This window comes from Eptatretus burgeri, chromosome 8 (genome assembly GCF_056783735.1).
Source record: "Eptatretus burgeri isolate ZD-2024b chromosome 8, Ebu_testis_v1, whole genome shotgun sequence".
Taxonomy (NCBI): Eukaryota; Metazoa; Chordata; class Myxini; order Myxiniformes; family Myxinidae; genus Eptatretus; species Eptatretus burgeri.
In genome coordinates, this window is record NC_140968.1 from 94,122,879 (window position 1) to 94,146,666 (window position 23,788).

General features: G+C 42.6%; 1 protein-coding gene across 6 annotated transcripts in view; it reads right to left on the reverse strand.

Moving 5' to 3' along the window:
* LOC147022302 (uncharacterized) overlaps positions 1 to 23,788 on the reverse strand; it is a 443,667-nt gene that overhangs the window by 188,192 nt on the left and 231,687 nt on the right. For 2 of the 6 annotated variants that reach the window (XR_015061182.1, XR_015061180.1), the window contains one exon: positions 4,667 to 5,264. The exons of 1 other annotated variant lie outside the window; for it this stretch is intronic. Coding sequence is in view for 1 of the 5 variants with exons in the window: in XM_085893034.1 (XP_085749160.1) it covers positions 12 to 127 (116 nt within the window). In the remaining 4 variants the exon portion in view is untranslated. Of the gene's footprint in view, positions 1 to 11; positions 128 to 4,666; positions 5,265 to 16,891; positions 18,305 to 23,788 lie in introns of those variants that run through there. 3 more of the 6 variants (XM_085893034.1, XR_015061184.1, XR_015061183.1) reach the window with 3 other exon arrangements.

The following is a 23,788-nucleotide window of genomic DNA, read 5'->3' on the forward strand; positions in this document are numbered from 1 at the left end:
GTTGTACTCACTGGACTGATTGCACATCGGAAGAGCCACAGCAGACCACCGAGATGATGCGTTGGGTGCCGCTGTTCAGCAGCCATCTTCGTACACAACGTGGCGAAGAAGAAGATCCTCTTAAGTGCTGTATCAAGCAAGGAAGCAGCACGTACCATTTTTAGTCTTTGGTTTGACTTGGCCATGGTTCAAACAGCTGGTCTACCAAACACAGAGCGGATGCTCCAACCAGTACGCCGCCGAATCTGGTTCAGTCCAGAAATAGGCTGACGTCATACAATCCAGACAATTGGTCTAAAATGCTATTATGTGCATTCTTTAAAAAAAATTACCAAGAAAAGGTATGTTCTTGTGGTAATGGCTCTGGACACATTTCTAATACGAATGCTGATCTGAATGGATTAGTGTAAGTTATTTCTGTATAGTATTTAATAATACTGTTCGTTGAGTAAGGCCTGGAGTTTCACAGAAGATAGGTAGCCATTTCCTAAAAGTCACCTGTGGGAACACCACTACCTGGAGCTTTGTTCCCTGTGACACTTCAAACCCTTTGCCATGTACAGTACATGTAGCCCTTTCTGAACAGCCATTATGGCTTTTGAGCCGACTATAATAGCTCATCTTGCTTGAGATCCGTAGGATGTCCAGGTAGACCCTCTGTCTAATTGGTAGTGATTATCGTTTTTTTTAATTTCGAAAATGATAATCCAGATACTTTGGCCAAAAAAAAAATGATTATATATTTAGTTTTGTGCTTTTTTCCGAGACTGATGTGATAGCTTGCCAATGTGACCAGCTGTCCCGTATTTTACGGTATCACCCCGTTTTACACAGAAGTGTCCCGCGACACGTTGAATGCCCTCCCTGGACGCCATTTGGTCCATGTTCTCAGTATTTTGGCTTATTTCCATCATGATGCAACTTGCCTGTACATACACTACAGTGAGTCTGGAAACCATATCTGGCATATTTAAACACTTCAAACCTCATAGCTTATTTCAATACTTAAAACCTTATAATTTATTTGATGATTAAAACCTCATTGCTTCAGGGGGCCTGTGCCCCTGGCCCTCACAACAGTCCCTTCACTCTCCAAAGGAGGCTACTGCAGCCCCCCAATCCCTGCCTGACCCATGTCTTTTTCATGACAGCTGTTCACCTTGTGGCTTGTGTTTATTGGAGGATCAAATTTCTGTACAGTAATAGAGTGTTGCAGCAAGGCACAGAGATGCATTGGCCATGGACACACAGTAGCTGCTACTTCACTTTATGATGTCACAGAACACTGGCTCGATGGTGATGAAGCGGATGATACAACAAACTGTCATTCATAATGTTATGCAGGGCAATGTATTCTTTTTAGACTACACTGCATACTTTAGGATGTTAAGCCGGCTCTGCTGTTTGCACTGATTTATGCATATTTGAGATTACAATGCAGGCTTTAAACAAGAGGAAACCTGTTGTGGATCGTCGAAGTGTGTGTTAAATTGTCGATTAACATTGTTTTCTTTACACTGTGAATCCAAAGGGTTCGACCACTGTTTCTTTGGACTGTTATGATCTACTAAATACGGTAGGTGCTGTGACAATTTCTTGTGAACAGCATGTGTATGAACTTCCCAACCCCATATCTACTCCCAAGCGAGATTAAAATATGTTCTTATATTTAGGTTACATGTGATATAAGCAATCCTATTCACACTCACAAATTGAACTGCGAAGTTCAAACCAGCCTCGGCGGAGTAATGGTTTGAGTGTCCACTCCAAGGAGGTTGACGGTTTGAATCCCGGCCAAATCATACCAAAGACTTTAAAAGGGTATGTGCTGTTTCATTGCTTGACACTCAGCATTTAAAAAGGTTAGAGTATGGACAAACAACAATAAGTTGATAATAATATCGCAGGCTTTGATGGGCCTAATGGTAAGTTGGAAGGGATGAGGCATCCTGCATCAAAGTTTGTTGTCAGGGAACTCATATTATATTAACTGTACCATTCTGGGGAGCCTTGGAAGAATCTCAATATCATTGCTGTCTGATACTTGCCTTGTGCATTATTACAAAGTTCTTGAACTAAAATGGCTCGGTGCCTCTGTCTAGAGACCCGAAACCATCATAGAGCTTGTGATGCAAAAATATTTTTGTGTTGTCTTCTGACAAAGCACTTCCAACCTACTCCCACTCCTTTTTGTCTTGCTCATAGTTTATTGGTCTAAAACTCACACTGTTTGAATCTACTGAATGAAGTTGGGTGATATTTGGGGTTACAAGATCACTTACTGGTGCTGCTTGCTTTGCCTCTGAACTTGTCGAGTCATGGGGTCAATTCCTTCGGATGGGAATGGATGTCCTGTCTGCATTCATGGGAATGTAAAATATGTCTGAGAGGTGCAGACAGTGTGAAGAAGGAGAGAGCAGCAGGTATTGATGAGGTACATGCATAGATGCTAAATGCAGTGGGACAGATTGAAGCTGTTGAATATAGTCCGTTTGTAAAGAGAGGGTTAAATTCCACAGGAGTAGCGGATTGATCTAATTGTACTAAAATGGAAAGGAAGCGAGACATGTAAGATCCTGGAGAGTACAGAGGCATCATGCTTCTAAATCATGAGAAATGAAACTCAGAGAGAGGATTCTGGGTAGGAGAATATGGAAAAGTGTGGAGCAGAAGATGGGTGAAGAATAACGGGTCCAGAAAGGGAAGAGGGACGATTGATGGGATGTTTACACTGAGACAGTTGGTAGATCAGAGATTGAAGATGAAAGGGGGACTAGGGTTTGTGAGCCTTTAGAAGGCTTAATGACATGGTATTGGTGCCATTGAAATGGATGGAAGTGCCAGAAGCAGAAGTGAGGATGGTGGAAGGCTGTATGAGGGAATGAAGGGAATAGTTTTGTTTGAATATGGAATGTCAGAGAAGTTCTGCATTCACATTGGTTTGTGGCAAGGAAGCTCACTCAGCCGACTCGTGTTCATTTTGGTGATGGAACTGCTCAACAGGAAGGTACGCATGAAAGACATCTTCAAGAAGCTTCTATATGTGGACAATCTGGCAATGGTAGTGAAGAGCAAGCAGGAGATGCAGGATGCGCTGGAAGAGTGGAAGGATTTGTTTGAGAAGCATGGACTGAAGATGTGCCTGGATCTAATCTAATCTTGCATACAGCAAATTACAGCTCACAAATCGAAATATAAGTTGGACAGCCAAGTCACATCAGTGTCTGTTGTTCAATGGATTGCACTAAATCCTTCATCAAATTTCTGTAGGTGACACTCATTCACAATGTGATGAATAGTTTAATCTGTGTGACCATAGTCACATGCTGAGCTGTCTTTGAAATTACATTTATGGAGGTGATGTGATGTCCTTGTATGGAGAAGACTGACGTATCATCGGTCAGACAGCAGAGAGCAGAGCAATTGAACATCAAGTTAGAGGGGAAGGAGATAAGGCAGCGAAATTGATTGATGTATTTGAGTGGAATGGTGTCCGGAGATGGTGGGTCAGAAACAGAAGTACAGAAGAGGAGACATGTGGGTGCAATTGCATGGAGGAAATTGGAGTGTTTGATAGTGGACAGGAATATATCCATCCATACATTGGGACCATACTCTGTGCAGAGCGTTGGTGCTGCCTCAGCAATCTCCTTGGCTATTGGACACAATCCTGGACAGGCCGCCACTCCGGCACAGGATACCAGCAAGCTGGCACTCATTTTGATGACCTCGGAAGGATGACAGGCAGAGTCAATCCCACCTGGTATTAATTCAACAACCAAGGGGGATTTGAACTCAGGATCCTAGGATCCCAAGCCCACCACCATAACCATAAAGCCAACACCAAGCATAGCAATATATCAAGGAGGTTTAAAGGGAAAGTCCTGAGGTTGTGACTAACATCAGCATACCTATATGGTCTGGAGACTGTGGGTGGCACTTACAGAGCAAAAAATACAGCTCGGTTGCAGGTCTGCAAGAACTGGTTCAGGGTGGATAGAAGAGGATGGATGAACTGAGGGAGGAGATCAGTGCATCGATAAGTATGATGGGAAGATTGGTAAAGAACTGGCTGAAATGGACAGGTCATCTGGTGCAGATGGAGAAAGATAGACTTCCGCATAGACCAGATGTGTTGAATGAGTGAGACAGGAGAAAAAGGGGAAGACTGCGGTTAAGATGGGAAGATTTGGTGAAGAGGGATGTCAGAAAGAAGATGGATGGAGAGTGGAGAGAAATGGCTGGTGATGTAGGGTGGTGGAGGAGTGTTGTGGACAGAGCAAAGCAGCAGCCCAGTACCAGTTCACCTCACTCCATAAAAAGAGATTTTGAATAAGAACATATTGTTGCAAGTATCAGGCTGGCCAATTGGTCCAGTTGTCCCAAGCCGGATCAATGGTCGATGTGCTCCATTACCGAGCCCACTTGAAATGCCTGTGTCTGATTAGACAGTGTGCCAGACTTCCTTCCACGCCGAGCACTCACAATCACGGTGTGAGCGGATCACTGCACCCAGCGGGGAAGTAATTTCAATGGAACGTTACTCGCTCAAATCCAAATTATCCACTAAAGGAATACAAAAGCCAACACGGCTATTTTCCCAGTGATTGTGACAGTGGAAATAACCCAAACAGAGACCAAGTTTGTTCAAAGTGTGTATTAAATTTTGAGTGGGGGTGGGAGGGGGTGAGGAGGAGGAACAGGGATGCAATGATTAAAATTATATTTACAATCAATGGAAAATACATGTCCCAGGATTTGTATGGATGGCAGATCTTCAAGTACCCTATCCTTTGGGCTTCAGTCACTCCACAGAAGGAAGACCAGAGAGTGAGAGAGATTACAAGACAGGAATTCCCAATCGCGGCCCGTGCAGGCACCACAAGTTCCGCAGAACGGCCACTGAACTAGTGCAACCAAAGCGCAGGCAGGCAGCTGGTTCAAACTGCTGCAGCAGCTTGTGGCTGCATGAGGAGTGAACTGGGTTGGTGGGAATATCAGCTCTGCCTCCACGGTAGCTTCCTTGAAGCACGTCTTCTCCCACCAAACCCCAGACCATCCCACTTCCTGTCCGCCAGTGGTTTCATCATGTCTGGCGAGGCCTTGCACCATGACATTGCCCAGGCTTGCCTGCTTTGCTCCCATTGGTGGTTCAGGTGCCACTCAAGCCAAAGCTCCGCCTCAAACTTTCTCAGTCCCCCACGAATCCTCGAGACCTTGCAAGAGTGCACCAAAACTTGTACCTCGGTTGATCCGTCAGGCTGCTATTCCCCAAAAGCACATAAAGGACAGATTTACACAGGGCAAAACATTAAAAAGCGGTTTCGAGAGAAGTGTTTTTGAAGCAAACATTATTTGGAGGGAAGACGATGCATGTTCTATTTCAATTAATTTACCTCACTCTTACACTGAACATCCACCAATGAAATAACTAATTCTAAGCGATACATTGCTCACCTCGAGAAACCATTTATACATCAATGAATAATCATTAATCCATAAACACAAAAATTAGAGAATCTTTGCTTTTATTGACTTTTGGTCTGTTCTCTTTTTCTGGGGTTTCATATGCGTTTGTTACACTTTTTTGTTCTGTGCATTTATGTTTCATGTTTTGCATGAGTTTCTGTAGTGTTTGCATCGAATGTGTAGTAGGAATGACCAGCATCTCAAGGAGATGGGGATGGGCCTGGCATCTGCCTGGGGGAAGGCCAGGCGGAGGCCCCTGGAGTACCGGCGAAAGTGGACGCAGCAACGCGCTGTTCTGGCACATGCTCCCATACCTGACCTGACCTTGCATCGAATACATTTCACAGTCAATCAGGGAGCCACAAACATGACGATGGAAATTACTGGGGAAAACACTGGATTACATTGCAGCTTCACTTACTGCTTAATTGTGCAGCTTTTCAGATAATGGTGTAAAGTGAAAAAAAATGTGATGGTGATGATGATCGTAATCATCATCACGAAGCATATCAATGTCACAACATAGCCACAGACTCGAGATCTCCAACCATTCTTCTCTGATGCCATGTTTGCAGCTTCACCCAACGTCAAACCCAGATGTAGTAGTGATAAGCCACCTCGTGCATGGGCAGCCTCGAGGACTCTGCCATCCATATGTGGTGTTGATAGATGAGGTAATTGCAGCATCGCTGTATTGGTGATGGCAAAGATGTCCAAATCATTGTGGCTGTGCATGGTTCACAAGAGTTGAGAACTCTGTAAGCTGAGATATATCACGGATATTTTGTTTGGTGATATGTTCCCGCCAAAGTATTCTAAGGTTGTGCTTGTTTGCTTGCATGTCAAAGCCATCAATGTGAGCATTAATGATATTTGGCCTTATCCAGGTTTTGCACCAGCACCAAAGAATTTGGACTATCAGTGCTCTATACAGCCATATATCCAGGCATTGATTCATGGAAAACTTCCATATTGTAGAAAGTGAGGCTAATGCTGACTGGGCAAGAGCAGCATGGCGACACACTTCAGGATAGGTTCCTGAATGAGTTATTATGGAGTCAAGGTCGTCAAACTCTGTAACTGTATCTGCAGAGTCCGTGTTGTCGATGACTATTGTAGATGCTAGGGTTTCACGGCTAAGCAAATTTCTTTTATTCTTCGGCCAGCTAACCTCCAAGCCTAAGGTGGCTGTATGTGTGTTGAAGTCCTTTCAGATCAAGACCAAAATGTCGAGGTTGTAAGTATTACAGAAAGGATTCGAGAGATTAGATTGCAGTGGTTTGGACGTGTGATTGGGAATAATGATGAAGAACCAATCAAGAAAGCATGGAATGAGCCAATTCGAGAGAAAATATCAAGAGGATGACAGTGGTTGTTGTGGAGGTCGTGGAAAGAGATTTGATGAGCTCAGGTTTGAGAGAGGAAGATGTGGAGGACAGAGGGGAATGGAGAAGGCAGATCCGAGTGGCCGTCCCCTAACTGCTTGGAATAAGGCACAGAGAATAAGAAGTTTAGAATATCCACTGACTCTGCAAGAAGGACTGCATCATCATAGTCAAGGTCAGTAAAGATTTTACCATGTTCAAGATTGACTCCACAACACCTGCCCCATTTCTGAGTAAGTACCATTCAATAATCAAGAGATGGAAGGAATTAGAGTTCAGAGAGCACATCACCGCATGCTGTCTTGAGAAACAAGGAAATGGATTGCAATTGGATTTGGATTGCAAACTGGCTTAGTGGTAGGAAGCAAAGAGTGACTGTGAGTGGAAGGATGTCTTGCTGGGAGGATGTAAGAAGCAGGGTACCTCAGGGATCAGTACTCGGATCATTACTATTCATTATTTACCTCAACGATTTGGATAATGTGGTAAAGAGAAAGCTTTCCAAATTTGCAGATGACACAAAGCTTGGAGGTAAGGTGGATAGCAGAGGGGGTGGTGATCAGATACAGGAAAGTGTTGATACTTGTGTCGATTGGGTAAAAGACTGGCAGATGTAATTTAACCTGAGCAAGTGTAAGGTGTTGGGGATGGGAAAGAACAATGGAAATAGAGATTACAGGATGCAAGTGGTAATTTTAGAGTGTGTCACACAGGAGAAGGATCTGGTGGTGGTAATAGGTATGGGAAGTAAGCAGGCAGCACAGTTCCAGGCAGCTATATGTGGAGCAAATAGGATTATAGGTTGTATTCGGAGGGGGATAATTTATGAATCAAAAGAGGTGGTGTTAACATTGTACAGGAATTCAGTGAGGGCCACATCTAGAATATTGTGTGCAGTTTTGGTCGCCACAACTCAGGAAGGACATAAATGCCATAGAGAGGGTTCAGCATAGGGCTACTAGATTGATTCCGGGCCAAACTAGACTCAGCTATAAGTAGCGGTTGAAGGAGACATGGCTTTATACACTAGAAAGAAGGTGGTTATGAGGAGATATGATAGAGATGTTTAAGATAATGAAAGGTAGAGATAAAATATGTGCAGATGAATTTTACTCTTTCTTTCTTTCAAGCTTCTGGGTCTCACTATCTGCCATGACCTTTCCTGGGAAAGCCACATTTCAAAGCTCTCCTCCAAAGCCAGTCGCCGACTGGGAATCCTCCATCATGCAAAGTCCTTCCTCGGCCCACCTGAGCTCCTGACCACTTACAAAGCTTTTGGCCACAGCCTGATGGAGTACTGCTCTCCCCTCTGGACTGGTGCTCCTGCCTCCCACCTTTCTCGGCTTCACGTTGTGGAAACCAGGGCATTTCGGATCATTGGCATCTCCCGCAATGAAGCTGAGTCTTTGGGCCTCTCACTCAATCACCGCAGGTTGGTCGGTGGTCTTTCTGTCGTCTACCATCTCCTCTCCAGCCTCGCCCCCCTGCTCTCTCTGCGATTTGTCCCCACCACATTTCCGCAGGGCGCTCAAGGTCCACCAACAACCCCCTTCTGGTAAAACTACCAAAATCACGAATCACTACTCACCTTCACTCTTTCATTCCTCTTTTTTCCCGCCTTTGGAATAAACTCCCTCACTCTATTCAATCCCATTCTTCCTTCCAGGCCTTCAAAACAGCTGTTCACCACCATCTCTTATCACCCCCCATCCAAATCCTCGATCTTTTCGACCCCTGATAATCCACCCAAGCCCACCTCCTTCAAATTACCTACTTTCTTTCCTGAAAGTCCCTGTAATGTCCATCTTGTATACCTGTGTTCCTCTCTCCCTTCCACGGATCTCCTAATGTCTCTGTTCCCCATTGTTTTGTCCTTCCCACTCCTGCTCCCCTTGTCTCATGCCCCCCTTGCTGTGCGTTGTGTGTTAGCCCTCACACGAGCCTCGACAAGGTATACAAAAAAAATATAAAACTTACTATAAAGAATGTGGTTACGAGGAGATATGATAGAAATGTTTCAGATAATGAAAGGTAGAGATAAAATATGTGCAGATAAATTATTCAACAGAGTGGACAGTGATCGAACCAGGAGCCATTGCCTGAGAGTAAAGAAGGGGAGAGTTAAGACGCTAGTAAGGCAGGGGACTTTCACTCAGAGAGGAGTTAATGCATGGAATGGTGTCCCTGGAAAGGTAGTGGCAGCAGAAAAAGTAGATAAGTTTAAATTAGAATTAGGTACCTGGAAGTTATGGAGATCGAGGGGTATGGGGATGTTATGAAGACTTTTCGGTAGTTTGAGTATTGATGGGTGATTGTGTACAGAGTGCTGTTGGTGGGGGTCTTGTCAAGGTGGGTGGTGTGGTTAATGTGTTTTTAACCAAGCCCATGCCCCCTCACCGAGGGGAAGAAAGGAAAAAAATTCAAATAAAAAAATTACAAAAAAACTACAAAAAACCCTACAAACAAACAAAAAAATTTCTTTTTTTATTTCATTAATTGAAAACTTTTTTTTAAATGGCTCAAGGCTTGAGTGGTGGGCTTGAGATCCTCGAGTCCTGAGTTTAAATCCCACCTTACTGTTGAAATAATACCAGGTGGGGTTGAGTCAGCCTGTCATCCTTCAGAGGTCGGCAAAATGAGTGCCAGCTTGCTGTAATTCTGTGTCGGAGTTTGCGACCCATCCAGGAGTGTGCCCAATAGCCTCGGAGACTGCTGAGGCAGCACCAATGCTCTGCACAGAGTCTGGTCCTGATGGATGGATGGATGGATCATATCTAATAATCGTCATCTTTTAAAATGTGTTGTTTTTTTTCGTACAAAACGGAAGATGAATGTTAAGAGCAAGTTGAGTAAATGCAATGTGGATGCTGAATAATGGTAATTCAAATTGGGAGATTAAAGTAATGGCATAGATTAGGTTAATTAATAATGTGCAGGACACAAGAGTGTTGAGCCAAATGGCATCTGCTTTTGTGACCTTGTATGTTTCGTATGGATCGGGGTTTCATCACCCGATGGTATGTTCTCTGGAGATCACGTGAAACTCTTCTTTGATCAGAATGAAGAACTGGTCTTACTCGTGAAGGTTGGTGTTGATCGGCATAGACGGACAGGTTGAACGATGGATGGAATCAACAGAACTTTGGTTGAGGTATGCTAACCGTTGTGGGAAGTGAGGGGAAGCTGACATTTCAGGCGTTAACCCTTCGTCGGAGCAAGACTCTTTTGCTCCAATGAAGGGTTGATGCCTAAACCAGCAGCTTCCTCTTGCTTCCCAAGATGGTGAGTATATCCTTGTTCATTCTGTTTCATTTCATCCATTCTTTTTTGATCAAATGGCAACCATATAATATATCTTTTTTAATCCAATTGTGTTACACCAGGAAGGCCATTATCGTTAACAAAGTATATATCTGCAGACTCAAGGTGAGTCATCTTGTACGTATCCCATTTGTGTCACACGAGCATGCAGGCACAGGACTTTAAGTACAGTATTTTACATGGAACAGTTGTACCTCGATAATATTCATCAAATTCCTCTTTAATTATGCAAATAAGAGGAATTACATCCATTTTGAAATGTTTCAGGAGTTTTGTCATTTTGATTGAGGCATTGAGAGTCAAATTTTTTTTGACTGTGATATGTTTGTTCAGATGAGCTCATGTTTTTTTCACCCCTGTCTATCTGTCATTCTGTTTGTCTGTTTGTTTGTTTGTATGTCTCTGTCTGTCTGTGAGCAGGGTATCTCAAAAGGTTAATAATTTTTTTGTTGTTGTTTTGTTTTTACCTGTTGTAACTATCTGGCAACAGTCCGACCTAATCCAGCTGTCACAACAATACCATGGAGCCAGAAATCAAGCCAACCTATTTGGGGACGATGTAACTTGTAATCAAATCAGGTAAGAGCTTCAGTAACTTTACTTTAATTGGGATGAACACAAATATTTGTGGTGTTTTGTTCCAACATAGGAATCCTGACTTAAGAGCCAAATTTTGGAAAAGGCTGTGAGATAGCGAAATCCAAAATGCCACCAAAGTAAAAAAAATTACAACTTTTTACCTGGACAGAAGTTATGTTTACACCCTGTCTGTCTGCTTGTCTGTCTGCTTGTTTTTTTTTACACTGAGACAGGAAGGCAGAGAAAAAGGAGCATAAGATGAGGCTGGATACCACCCCATTCCCCCACTCCCCACCCCCCTCCCCCCCACCATGTTCACTTGAAATTTCCCACATTGCTATCAGTTAGCATCCTCTGGTGCAGACATTGAGGATACTGAACATATAACCATGATTGAAAAGGTTATATGAGGGTGAGGGGAGGGATCAGGGTGAAGGATCACCACCTTTCATGGAAGGGGGATCTTGCCCCCACTTTACTCTATCATTTTCTACCATCTCTCTGCATTTATTTTTATTTTTACATTTTGACACAAATCATTCATTGTTCCAAATTGATTCAGACATAATTGCTAATACAAATGATTACATTTCTGCCTCCTCTTTCCTTGTGCTGGTTCTACTAACATGAAGCCATTGTCTTCTGACAGAACTGGCAGACAGCAAAATTGCAACAAAGTGATGTAATGGAAAAGCTAGAAAAACGGGGAGGATGAAAAGCTATTGGGATCGAAGAAAAGTTGGTGAATATGAGGGAGTTCAAAGGCGTTATCGTCAAATTGACATTGGAGTGAAAAGCATTTCGTCTTAAGGTCTCGAGAAACTATTATTATTTGGTCATTTTATGCGCCAAACATTTCAGGCAACACTTACCTGCAAATCCACCACCATTCATTGGGTGACAGCCACACATTTTTCTGTCAGCCATTGCTGCTAATGCAACAACGTTTCCTCTCATAATTCATCGAATGGGTGCAAAATTGACGTGTGTGTGTGTGTGTGTGTGTGTGTGTGTGTGTGTGTGTGTGTGTGTGTGTGTGTGTGTGTGTGTGTGTGTGTGTGTGTGTGTTTGCTACATCTCATCCTTAAAAAGTAAGTGCCTTTTGTCCTGCATTGTCACTCTTATGAGTTTTCACTTTGCTTCCATGTCCCGTCACACTACGAAGGATATCTACTTGCTGTCAGACCTGTGATTTGACATTCAGCTACACAGTGACCTGTATAGGCCATGATTTGAAAGGTCATATTACCATGACAGCATGCCAAACGAAACTTGCCAGAGAATTCCAACAGCTGAGTGTGTGACACCCAGTTGGTAGTGAATAGACTTTGGCCGACCACTTGTGAATACGGTCGAAATTCCTTTCGGACAAGAAAGGGGATCATATTTCCAAATATTAGTTGAACCGATGCTGTCCTCCTACCAAGTGCACTTCAGTGGATTCTAAATCCCTCTCTGCGACAGCTGCAGTGCATGAAGGCCTCTTGGCATACATGCTGTCGAGATAGCTTCTTATGACAGGCATGTGTGACAGAGCATTTTCTCTGCCAGGCGCATGGATGTCAAGATAGATCCCTTGACAATTTTTTGTCGAAGCCCCGCATTGCATCGGCGTCAAAAGCTTTTCTTATATCGGCTTCTCGTTATTTTGATTTTTTTTTGTTTTGTTTGGTTCCCACAATACCATCACCCATATAAAATCAATCAGAGATGGCTTTATAGTGGATTGCAATGACGTGCGACATCACTCACCGTAAAACTATTACGACTCGTACTTTCTCAATATGGACAAGCCGATGCTTCTACCTATGGTAGTGGATGGAAAAGCAACTGCATTTCTATCTTAAATAGCTCTCCTCGATACCAAGAGGTAGAGTCACCTTTTATATTTTGAGTCACCAGGCCTCAAGCTGGTGTGATGAGTGGTTCTTTAATATTTGGCTATCAAATATACTGTACTATACTATCGTATAATCATCACTGTTTATAATGTTTGTGTTTTCTTTGTAACGAATTTCCTGTCCACCGGCATCCATGTATAGATTTACATCGACACTCTTATAAGGACATTTTATGCCCCTGAGAAAGCTTGAAGGTGGATTGTTTCATTTTGGTTATCATTCCATGTATGCGTGAATGTGTTTAATTGTGTAATAATTATTCAGGACACCTAATCTGTCCTTTTTATCCCATGCGCATGAAGTGAAAAGCGGAGTGAAGCAATTGGTTCACTTATGTCTGTCTATCTGTCTGTCCCTCTGTCTACAAATGTCAGTTTATGATCAAGGAACAACTTAATTTAATTTAAATTAAATGTTATCTTTTGAACATGAATAGGAAAACAAGCCTGTAGTTTTACAGTGCTGTGTCTCTGAATTTGTCCCAATCGTGCATGCGCATGCAGAGAGGAGTGAGATTTTTTTCTTCTTCTTCTTTCTGCTTGTCTGGCAGTCAAACGAAATTAAAATTACTCCAAACAGGAAACTTACTGTCTTTAATGACTTCATAAAGGACACAAACAACAGGCACCAATTACTAGTGACATTTTAAATAAGATGGTTTAATAGACGCTGCATCAACGGCAGTAAACTTTCGGAATTTTTTTCCCTACAACCTTTCCAATATTTATTTTATTTTAATTGAATTATATACTTGAGCACTGTAGATCACAAATCGCCTTTTGGCATTTTCAAAACCCTTCCGTTTAGCAGTACTTGGACAAATATTACAGCATTTTACGTCATCACGACCAATGCAATTTTCCGCTCGCAGACCCTGCCCATGTCCTCGTTTCTCAATACAGTCAACAGTCTTTGTGGAACAGTCTTTCATATACAATGTTCACGTGCCAGTGCAGTCAGAATGGACAGAATAGCTCGTATGTCACTGCTGGGTGAGTGGGCCTGAAACTCCCCCCAAAACTTGGACATGACCATACATTCAGACTGGTTGATAAAATATTAATTTTGACTCATTTGATGATTGTTGATGATTGATCATTTGATTGATGATTGATCATTTGATTGATCGTCATCATTTGATTGATGACATTTGATATAAGGTCCAGGAGAAGCTTATATTTATTTCACGTCTGATGAATGCAGAGATTTTGGAGCCATTCTTGTCACCGACATGAAGGTAGATATTGTAAATTCATGTTGTTAACCCAACAGCTATGAACTGAAAGGAATTTTCAAAAAGGATGCTTTTGTGTGAAAGTTCACAATTTGCACCACCAGTGCCCACGATAGTTTTGTAAGATAATGCTAAACAGGATGCAAAAGGCTGTGGATGGAGTATTGAGTGAAGAGCAGGCTGTATTTAGAAGGAATATAAGGAATACAAGGAATCGAGATCAATTTTCACTCTAACAGCAATAACAGAACAATGCAATGAATGGAATTCAAGTCTTGTGATGATTTTCATCGATTTTGAGAAAAGCATTTGACAGTGTGAACGGGCAGGCGATGTGGAATATATGAGAAGGGTATGGAATACCTGGAAAGCTCATCAGAATGATAAAGAACATACAGTATAACGGTGGAGACGAATGCAGTGTTATCTGTAATGTAAATCGGTTTCCAGAATTTGAAGTTACAAACAGGAGTCAAATGCAGATGCATGATGTCTTCACTAATCTTTCTATTTGTATTGGCTGGGTATGAAGGACTACATTACTTGGCAGATATGGAATAGACTGGGCTCAGGGTGACCATCTGGAAGAGCTCAGCTTTGCAGATGACATCTGTTTGCTATAGGACACCAAGCAAAGTATGCAAAAGAAAGTAAATAAACTCCATGAGTATGGCCTGCAAGTCGGACTGAATATCAACATCAACAAAAAGAGAGCATGGGACTACATGCATCAAACAGCAATGCTATCATTTGCAATGACTTGGCCTTACGAGATGTCAACAGGTTTACGTATCTAGGGTCTATGGTTACTGTAACAGAAGGGGAGGTGGTTCTCAGATGCTCTACAGATAACACAGACAGCAAGAGTAGCATTGATGAGGATGGGAGAATCTGGAAATAAAATTTTTAAATGCAACAAAAGAACGAAGTTTCAAATTTTGACTTTTAAAATCAGTTCTACTATTTGGCTGAGAAGCATTGAAAGTCCACCAAAGTCATTACACAGAAACTAGAATTATTTATTACCTCCGACACCAAAGGTGGACAGACGTGTTTTCGCCCCTGTTTCTTTGTCTGTCTGTGAGCAGAATATCTCAAAAAGTTATGAACGGATTCAGATTAAACTTGGTGGACAGGTTGGGTGTGTAACAAGGATGAATTGAGGAGATTTTGTTGGCGATCTGGATCTGTATCTGGACATGAGAATGTTTTTTAAAAGTGATTCTTCACCATTGAGAGATAGGGCCAAAATGATAGATACCACAATATCTCAAAATGTTATGGACAAATTATGAGAAAATTTGGTGGATGATTTGGGTAGGTGACAAGAACAAGCCAATTAGATCTTGGTTAAGGTCCGGATGCAGATCCGGCCTATCGTTGGGCTACAAAACGCAAACTGTTCAGCCTGGCGGAGGTATGCCCACTATTGAATTCCATTCTAGTTTAAAGCTGTCACAGAAAGATTTTGTAAATATTCTGAAAAGGTAAAGTGAGCCAGGAGGTAAAATGAAGGACTTGAAGGAAAAACATAATGGAAGAAATTAAAATGAGGAGGTGGAGATGGATTGGGCATGCACTACGTATGGAAAACAACATCATAAAAAAAGCGATACACTGGAAGCCTGAAGGTCAAAGGAAGGTTGGACGACCTATAGAGAGACCTGGCGGCGTGTGGTGGAAAAGGATCTGAGGGAGCTAGAAACAACCTGGACGGTGATTAGTCAGTGGCCCCAAGACATATGAAAGCGGCAAGAGGCTTCACATGTCATCAGGCATGACAGGATCTTAAGTACACAATCATTCGACAGGAGCCCATACAATTTGTTCAAAAACATTGCTTCAGTATTGCTTGGTTCACTAAACCCAAACATTTCCTCAGAAAAGTTGGACCTCCATTTTTCTGAAAATAATTACAGCTTGTCTTTTCCATCTGAAGTCTATAAAGAGCCCTGTAAATGTCTCAACTTGCTTGGAGTGATTAAGCTTATTGGGAACATCTCAAAGCAGTCCAGAAAAAAAGGGACAAATTGCCTTTCCTGCAGCATACAAGTCTTTCTAAAAGCCCTTTTATGGTGTATGCATTTCTTATGTATCTCACAATCTGACAGCTGCACATTCAGATAAGCAGGCCCCTTTGTGTACATGTAAAAACTGCTCGAGTGGCATTTTCCCAGCAACAGCTATGTTTATCACAAATAGATGAACAGGGTGTTCCAAAAATGGAGACGGACTTTGAATGTTAACAAGACATTTAAAAATGTGGATAGAAATGTGATAATGTACACTATGGTGTGATAATACCAATGTACAAATTCAAAAGGGCAGAATCACGTCTGACATTGTAGCAACATAAGTGGATTTTGAAGTGTTATTGGAAAAAGGAGAATGTTAAAGAGGTGCAAAGATGTTGGAGACATGATTTTGAAACTGAGCCTCCAATGCAAGTAATCATTTCAAGGTTACCTAATAGGTTTGAAGGCCGTTCTGGTAGACCTCCCACATCAACTGATAAAGCAAGTGCTGCCATTGTGTTGCAAGTTTTAACATGTTCGCCAAAAAACTCGCAAAAGCAATATTCCCATGAGACCGGAACTCCCAAAAACTAAGGTACACAACATTCTGAAAGCTACCAAGTGGAATCCGCACAAACTGCGACTGGTGGAGGCTTTGCGTGAAGGCAATCCAGATGGTCGGGTTGAATTTTGTGAACGGTTTTTACATGTGCATGATGACAATGAATCGTTTCCTGGCTTTAATGGTGTGGTTGGATAAAGCAACTTTCAAACCTAATGTAACTGTCAATCACTACACCTCTGTTTACTGGTCCTCTGTTTATCCACAATTGAGAGAAGAAAAGGCACTAAATCTTTCAGGGTGCGAGATGGTAAATCTTCCAGGTAAAACAGTGTGGTGCGAGATGCCCTTCAAAGGACTCGTGGAACCTTTTTTCTTTGAAGGGACTGTCACTGGTCTTTCCAACTTACAAATGCTTCAGAAACAAGAAGATTGAGCACCACTGCATTACTACAAAGCTGTGAAAGGTTATCTCGATAGTCACGAACCTGGAAATGGGAAGGACGAATAGGAAATGTGGAGTATCCTCCCCATTCTCCTGATCCAACACCCGAAGACTTTTACTTGTAGGGTACTCTGAAGGACACTGCACATGAGAAAGCCACCAACACTGGCAGAGTTAATGGATGAGATTGAATTAACTTGCACCACTATTTCATGAGCAACGTGCACACGTGCGTTGGTCTGAAGTATTGCTGTGAGCCGGGTATCGGTTGTGAGCACGACCACTAGGTGGAGCAGTAGGGTCGACTCAACTGAACACCCGGGATGTTTTCCAAAAGGTACGGGTCCCTTTCAGGATCGTGAATCGTCAATAAATCAACCACGTGGGACAGGGTTATTTGCCAAACTTCAAAATACCTAGAGGCCCAGTGGCTAACTTCCGAGTATTCACACCCTCGATGGAACTCGAACGGGACGACTCGTTTCCGTGCTTGACCCGTGCGTAACCCGAGCGGATGGTTACCGAGGTCCCATCGGTCCAAATGCACACAACGACGGCAACAACGGCCTTCTTTAATTCCCCAACACGCACCGTGTTAAACCAATGAAGAAAACACAGAAATAAGCTGATACATTTAACAGGGGATTTGTTTACAACAGGGAAAGGGGAAACACAGAGCAGAATTAACCCCGCATATAGTCATGCAATGTACAAAGAGCAAGCACTTAACAATTTATACTTACAGGCTGGCACACAAATACACACACACCCAAAAGAAACGGTGGCCATGGCCTTTATTGAGGCCTCCAGCTCAGAGGGAAAAGCGAGCTGAAGGCCAGAGCCTGCACTCGGACCTGTCCTCCTCGAGCGGTTACTTTGAGCTGGCGGGGCGGCGGGACTCGGACCTGTAGCAGCCCAGGCATCCACACGACCGGGCTCCTGGCGAACGGAAGCTGGCAGGGCGAAGACTGGCAAGACAAAGACTGGCAAGACAAAGACTGGCTTTCAAAAGCAAAACCACCACATGCGAAAAACAGAGCCTGACCTTTTATCCTCCCCCTCTGTCAGCCGAACCTCGGTGTCGTGCTGAATGTCTTTCCTCATTGGCTGGTTTTGGCACGCAGAATCGCTCTTCGCCTTCCCTAATGGCCAAAACGAGCAGCAAGTCCCTCGATTGGCCCAGGGGGGTGGGGGGGCGTGGTGACATCACGCGGACTGCCTTTCTCACCGTGGCGGGGTCTGATTGGCTGAGCGGCGGCCACCTCACTCACAGCATGCTGATTGGTCGAGGGCTGCCGCGAGGCTCCTCCTTGAACTCTGCCCACCACGGGCGCCATAGTGTCGGCCAGAGTGAGGTGAAGGTGAGGGTGATGCTGGTGTTGTTGTAGTTGATCTGGGCCAGAGCGAGGTGAAGGTAAGGGTGATGCTGTTGTTGTCAAAGAAGATTTATGGATGTAATTCAAATCCTAACTATCAAAATAACTTCGCAGCGCATGTATGTAATTCCCATAAGACACAGATAGGGGGCTTTAACTAGAAACACACACTTATCGAAATAACTAAGCTATGGGGACGGGTGTCTGTCTGTGTGCACAAGGCTTCCAGATTCGTAACAGTACGTCGTTCTCAAAGGTACGTTGAAGCTGGTTGTCAGAATTTTGAACATTTGCATCCTTAAAATACATCTGTACTAAATGTAACATACGTCATGTTCTTTCCAAATAAATATACCAGTATATGTGAGTAAAGTGTGTATACATTTTTCTGGAACACCTTGTATGTATAATCATTGCCGCAGACCTCAAGACCTGTCACTTCTCCAGCTCTCTGAGCTGTGATCTTCAGTTTTGCTGCAGTGCAGGTTATTCCTCCCTCAGCCATGCTGCTTCTGCAATATCAACAATTGATGGACCTAAGAGGTAAGAACACATCTTTCTCGACACCTCACATGGATTTAATCCTGTCTGGAACCATGCCCTGCTTTCCAAGTTATCAACTCATGGTATCCAAGTTCCTCTCTGAGACTGGCTATCAGATTTCCTTCATGCTCACAAGCGGCGTGTTGCCTTGGAGAGCATTTTCTCCGATGCTGTTCCCTTAGAAGACAGTCCCCTTTATTGTAGTATTCTGGAACCGATGTGTTGTTGGTCTCCATCATTGACTTTTCTTCACCATTGGCAAATCCATTGTATCATTTTGCTTTGATTAAAAACCAAAAAACTTATCTTGCTGTCTTCCCAAAGTCTAAACTTCAAGCTTCTACTCATTCATTCACTCCCCTCTTCACTCAAATGTGGAACTGTCTTCGCAATTATGCTGCTTTCTTTTTTTATTTTTACAGGAGTGAGGTTCATGAAAGAGCAAAGTAGTGGGACAAACGTGAAAAGGATGAACAAACAGGAAAAGAGAAGATGGAGTAGGGGAGGAAACACTGAAACGAGCAAGTAAGATGTTTCGACTAGGAAAGGGCAATGGGAATAATGAAGATAATGGGACAGAATTGGAGATGGGAAGAAATAGCAGTGCACTGCTTGCTTGATGTTGTGAAGGAAGAGTGAGGCAGAACTGCCTCTGGAAGGTAATTCCATAGACGGGAGAAGTGAAGAATAAAAGAGTTGAAGTGTGCAGTCAGCCTGGATTTTGGAAGCCTTGTTACCATGGCCCACGAAACATCTGGTCGAAACCCTGCGTTCCTGGCCCGGTTCTTTCACTGTCCACGTATGATCACTGGTATGAGTTGAATGAAAAGATCGTTTCCATTCATTGAAAGTTTTTTTAAGGATGTGGGTGTTTATTTTTCTCAGCAAGCCCACCCAGGATGACTAGTGGTGTCCGTGGTCTGATGTGTGCTCATCCTCAAACCGACAGGAATGCTTTGTATGTGAGCGATTTCAAAGCTTGTGAGTGTATATCATCTCCGAGCAATACGTCCACATCTCATTTTCTTAATATTTTGGAACCTCTCTTTTCTGCCAAATGTGCCTAAAAATAATTAGCATTATCAGAAGCCAAAATACATGGAACCTTTCCTTTCAGTTTGACTCAAAATGTTTACACCCACACTTCACCTGATTAACCAGCCTTCATCCCATCGCACATGAATATGCATTGGGAAAGGGTCAGAATACATTACAGGTAAGCTTGCTTTGGCAGGTAAAACTGGGAGGCGAAATCACATGTAAATGCATTATCAGGGACAACACAGTGTTCAACTTGGGTTAGTTACGCATGGAAACAAGGTATTATAGGATTCACTCCAAACCTTCCAGCTCATGGTCTCTTCCATTTTTACAACTGAATTGTCCTCCACCCACTGGGTCCCTGTCAAACTGAAACTTATTTCCTCATGATGTTGCATCCATGCTTTTCTATCCTCCTGTTTCCTCTTCGCTCCACTTTCTGTCTGTTGACCCTTTCTGTTGTTCTTATCTGCTCTTCCCTCAGCCTCGATATCTGTCTTCAAGAAAAAAAAAATCAAACTATCCAAAGAATACCACACCGGGGAATGAAAAAGACCATCTTAAAATGACATTTCACTTTAGTGCATCTTAGAGCTCAAAGAATTAAGCAAATATCCAACTAAAATGAGAAGAGCACTCGGTAGAGCGCTTACCACCACCACGCAATGCTTGATACAGTAGAACATATTGGGCCCAATAATATTTTGAGATATCATGCAACATATTGTTTTTGGCCCCATCTCTCAATCGTTCCCATCATGTGCTGCCTTTTTTGGCTGCTGATTGCATCATTGGTTAGGGGCGCGGCTCTGCCGCTGAAGCAGTTGCCCCTATTACCAGTACACTGGTGCTCATTTTTCTGACCTCGGAAGGATGACAGGCTGAGTCAACCTCCTGGTGTTAATTCAGTGGAAAAACAGGACTCAAACTCAGGACCCAAGGATCCCAATCCAGCACCCAAACTACTAAGCCAACACCAGGCTCATCTCTCAATGGTGAAAAATCACTTTAAAAATTATAAAATTCTCATATCCAGATCTTCATCAAAATCAAATCAATATGTCCTTGTCACACACCCAACTTGTCCACCACGTTTCGTCTGAATCCGTCCACAACCTTTTGAGATATCGTTCTTCCTGTATATGGTTTAGCCCTATCTCTCAATGGTGAGCAATCACATAAAAATGATCAGACCCAGATTCGGATCTTCACCAAACTCGAGTCAATTCTTTCTTGTCACACACCCAACGCGGTTTCTTCCAAATCCGTCCACAAGTTTTTGAGATGTCCTGCTATATATTGTTTTTGGCCCCATCTCTCAATGATGAAAAATCATTTTATAAAATTCTCGGATCCAGATCCAGATTCGGATCTTCACCAAAATCTGAACATTTCGCCATTATCACATACCCAAGCTCTCCACCAAGTTTCATTTGACCCCATCCACAACCTTTTGAGATATCCTGTTCACAAACTGACAAACAAACAGACAGACAGGGGTGAAAATATAATCTCCATCGACCTTCGGGGCTGGAGGTAATTTATTTAAATCTGTATAAAACAGTGGGAAAGTATGTATGTTATATGATGTGTGTTTCACCTACTCCTCAAAGAGAATTTGACTGAAGAAGCTGTATCTTTCAGGGATTACTCAGGACACCATGAAGGTGTGTTTCCTGAAGTTTTGTTTGATTCCATCAAGTTTGGAAAAAATAATTTTTTGCCCATCTTGACATTTTCTTCCTTTGGCGGGGGGGGGGGGGAGAGGGGGTGCAATTAGAATTATCTGACCTGTATAACCATGATGTGTTATATATGCACACAAGCAGTACGTATGTGTTTGCTTCATGTATGTCACCTGGGTTTTTATTTTTATTTTCGAGAGTGATCAAGACAGCGGTTCTTTTACCTATACACCGCCCAAATAAAGGGATGCGTCAGAAGAATGTGTTGCATGCTTGGAACAAGATTGCCTGTGTAGGGCAGGTACTCTGTTAGTACAGATTAAGAGACCAAAAATTGTTTGGGAACTCTAAGAGACTGGCTTCAAAATGACCGAGCAAATGTTTAGACATGTCTGATATTCAAAATCCACAAATAAAAACTTCCTTTCATGTCGTTGCTTTTAAGTCTGCACTATGTTTCTTCCTTATTCCTCATTGTGCCCCACTTCAAACCCCAAACCTCAGACCTTCCCTTTCCCATCTGGCTAAGTTGATTTTGTCTGAGCCATTGTAGGTGTTCATCGAAGTAGAAAACAATCTGCTGTTGCTCATCATCTCTTTAATTGTAAACTTTCCTTCTGCTTTCTCACTTCCTACATTCCTTTTTGCACCCTTTCCCCAAAATGCCTGTTCAGTACAAAACACCAATAACTTCACTCCTTCCATTTGTCCTCATTTATACCAAGTGGTATTCTATTTAAAGCTAACAACAACAACAAAAAAAGCTTCTATTTAAACGTTAATTTGCAAAAACATAAAAAGTGCAAATAAATCAAGACGGATCTCAACACTCATCCAATCTCACTCAAATGCCTTATATACAGGGTGCGGCAGAAAAACGAGAGATTTTAAAAACCGATCTCCTCTTTGCCAACATGTTCGCAACTTTTTTGACTGATCAACTAGCTACTTGGTTTCCTCAAGTTAATGAGGCCAGTTGGCTTTAACAAGATGGCGTGATGTCTCATACTGCCAGAGTGTCAATGGCCGCTGTATGACTACTTTTTCATAACTATATCATCTGCAGGAATAGTGATATAACTTCACCTCCAACCTCCCCAGACATGTCAGCGTGTGACTTTTTTATGGGGGGCACTGAAAAAGTAAAGTGTACGCTCATCGCCCACACAATAGTGAAGAGCTGAAAGAAAGACTGTCGAAAAATTGCCAGAATTTCTTTGGAGATGCGACGCCGCGTCATCGGAAACGTGCGTGGAAGACAAGAGGAATGCCTGTGCAGAGAAGGTCACCTCGAGGATGTGATCTTCAAGAAATATATGGTATGCTATGTACTTTAAGATGGTGTATTTGTAACTTGGAGAATACAAAATGTTTATTTAATTACTGAGTTTTTTAAATCGCCCGTTTCTCAGCACCCCCCCTCCCCCCACCCTGTAATATTCCACACTTTGTCTTTTCTCACCAAACACTTTTCCCTTCTTGATTTTATTTAATTTGATTATCAATACCTTCTCTTCATCCTCTGTTAATACGTGGTGCCACTGCTTCACTCACTCTACGCACGTCAAGAAAAACACACCAAACAGCACAAACCACTATTCCTTAGCTCCCGAACCACCATGACACATCCCTTTCTCACGGCTTCAAGCAATTCCACACTCGTGCTAAAAACGACAATGCTTGCTTGCATTGTAAAGCCAGAAATTGGAAAAACAAAAAATATCTTCCCATAACTGTGTGACCTTTGTGTCAGCTTCCCATCTAGCCACTTTCACCATTGTTCCCTGAACCGCTACTTTTACTACCCTTTTTACTCTTCCACTGATTACCCTCATTATTTCTTTTTTTTTTCTTCATCCACCATGTTTTGTTTGTTTTGATTCATTCCCACATTCTTCTATCTCAATCTCCAACCTTTTTCCTTCAACTTATATTTCCACTTATTCCATCCGACTCCTGACCACATTTTCCCAGCCTTCTCCCTCAACACTCAATACTTCTCACCATTTCCCCCCATTGCTTTTCTTCTGACCTTTTCATCCTCTCGCCTTCAAACCTCTTCTCCACATCACTGAATTCAACTCTGACACACACAATATATGGTCCTTTTATCACAAATCTGTGCTCCACCTTCACCAATTTGTCGTATTCCAAGAAATTCTGTCATTGTGAAATGTCTCGTACTCCAAATATATTTATTCCCTTCATCTCCCTCTCTGGAATTTCTTTATA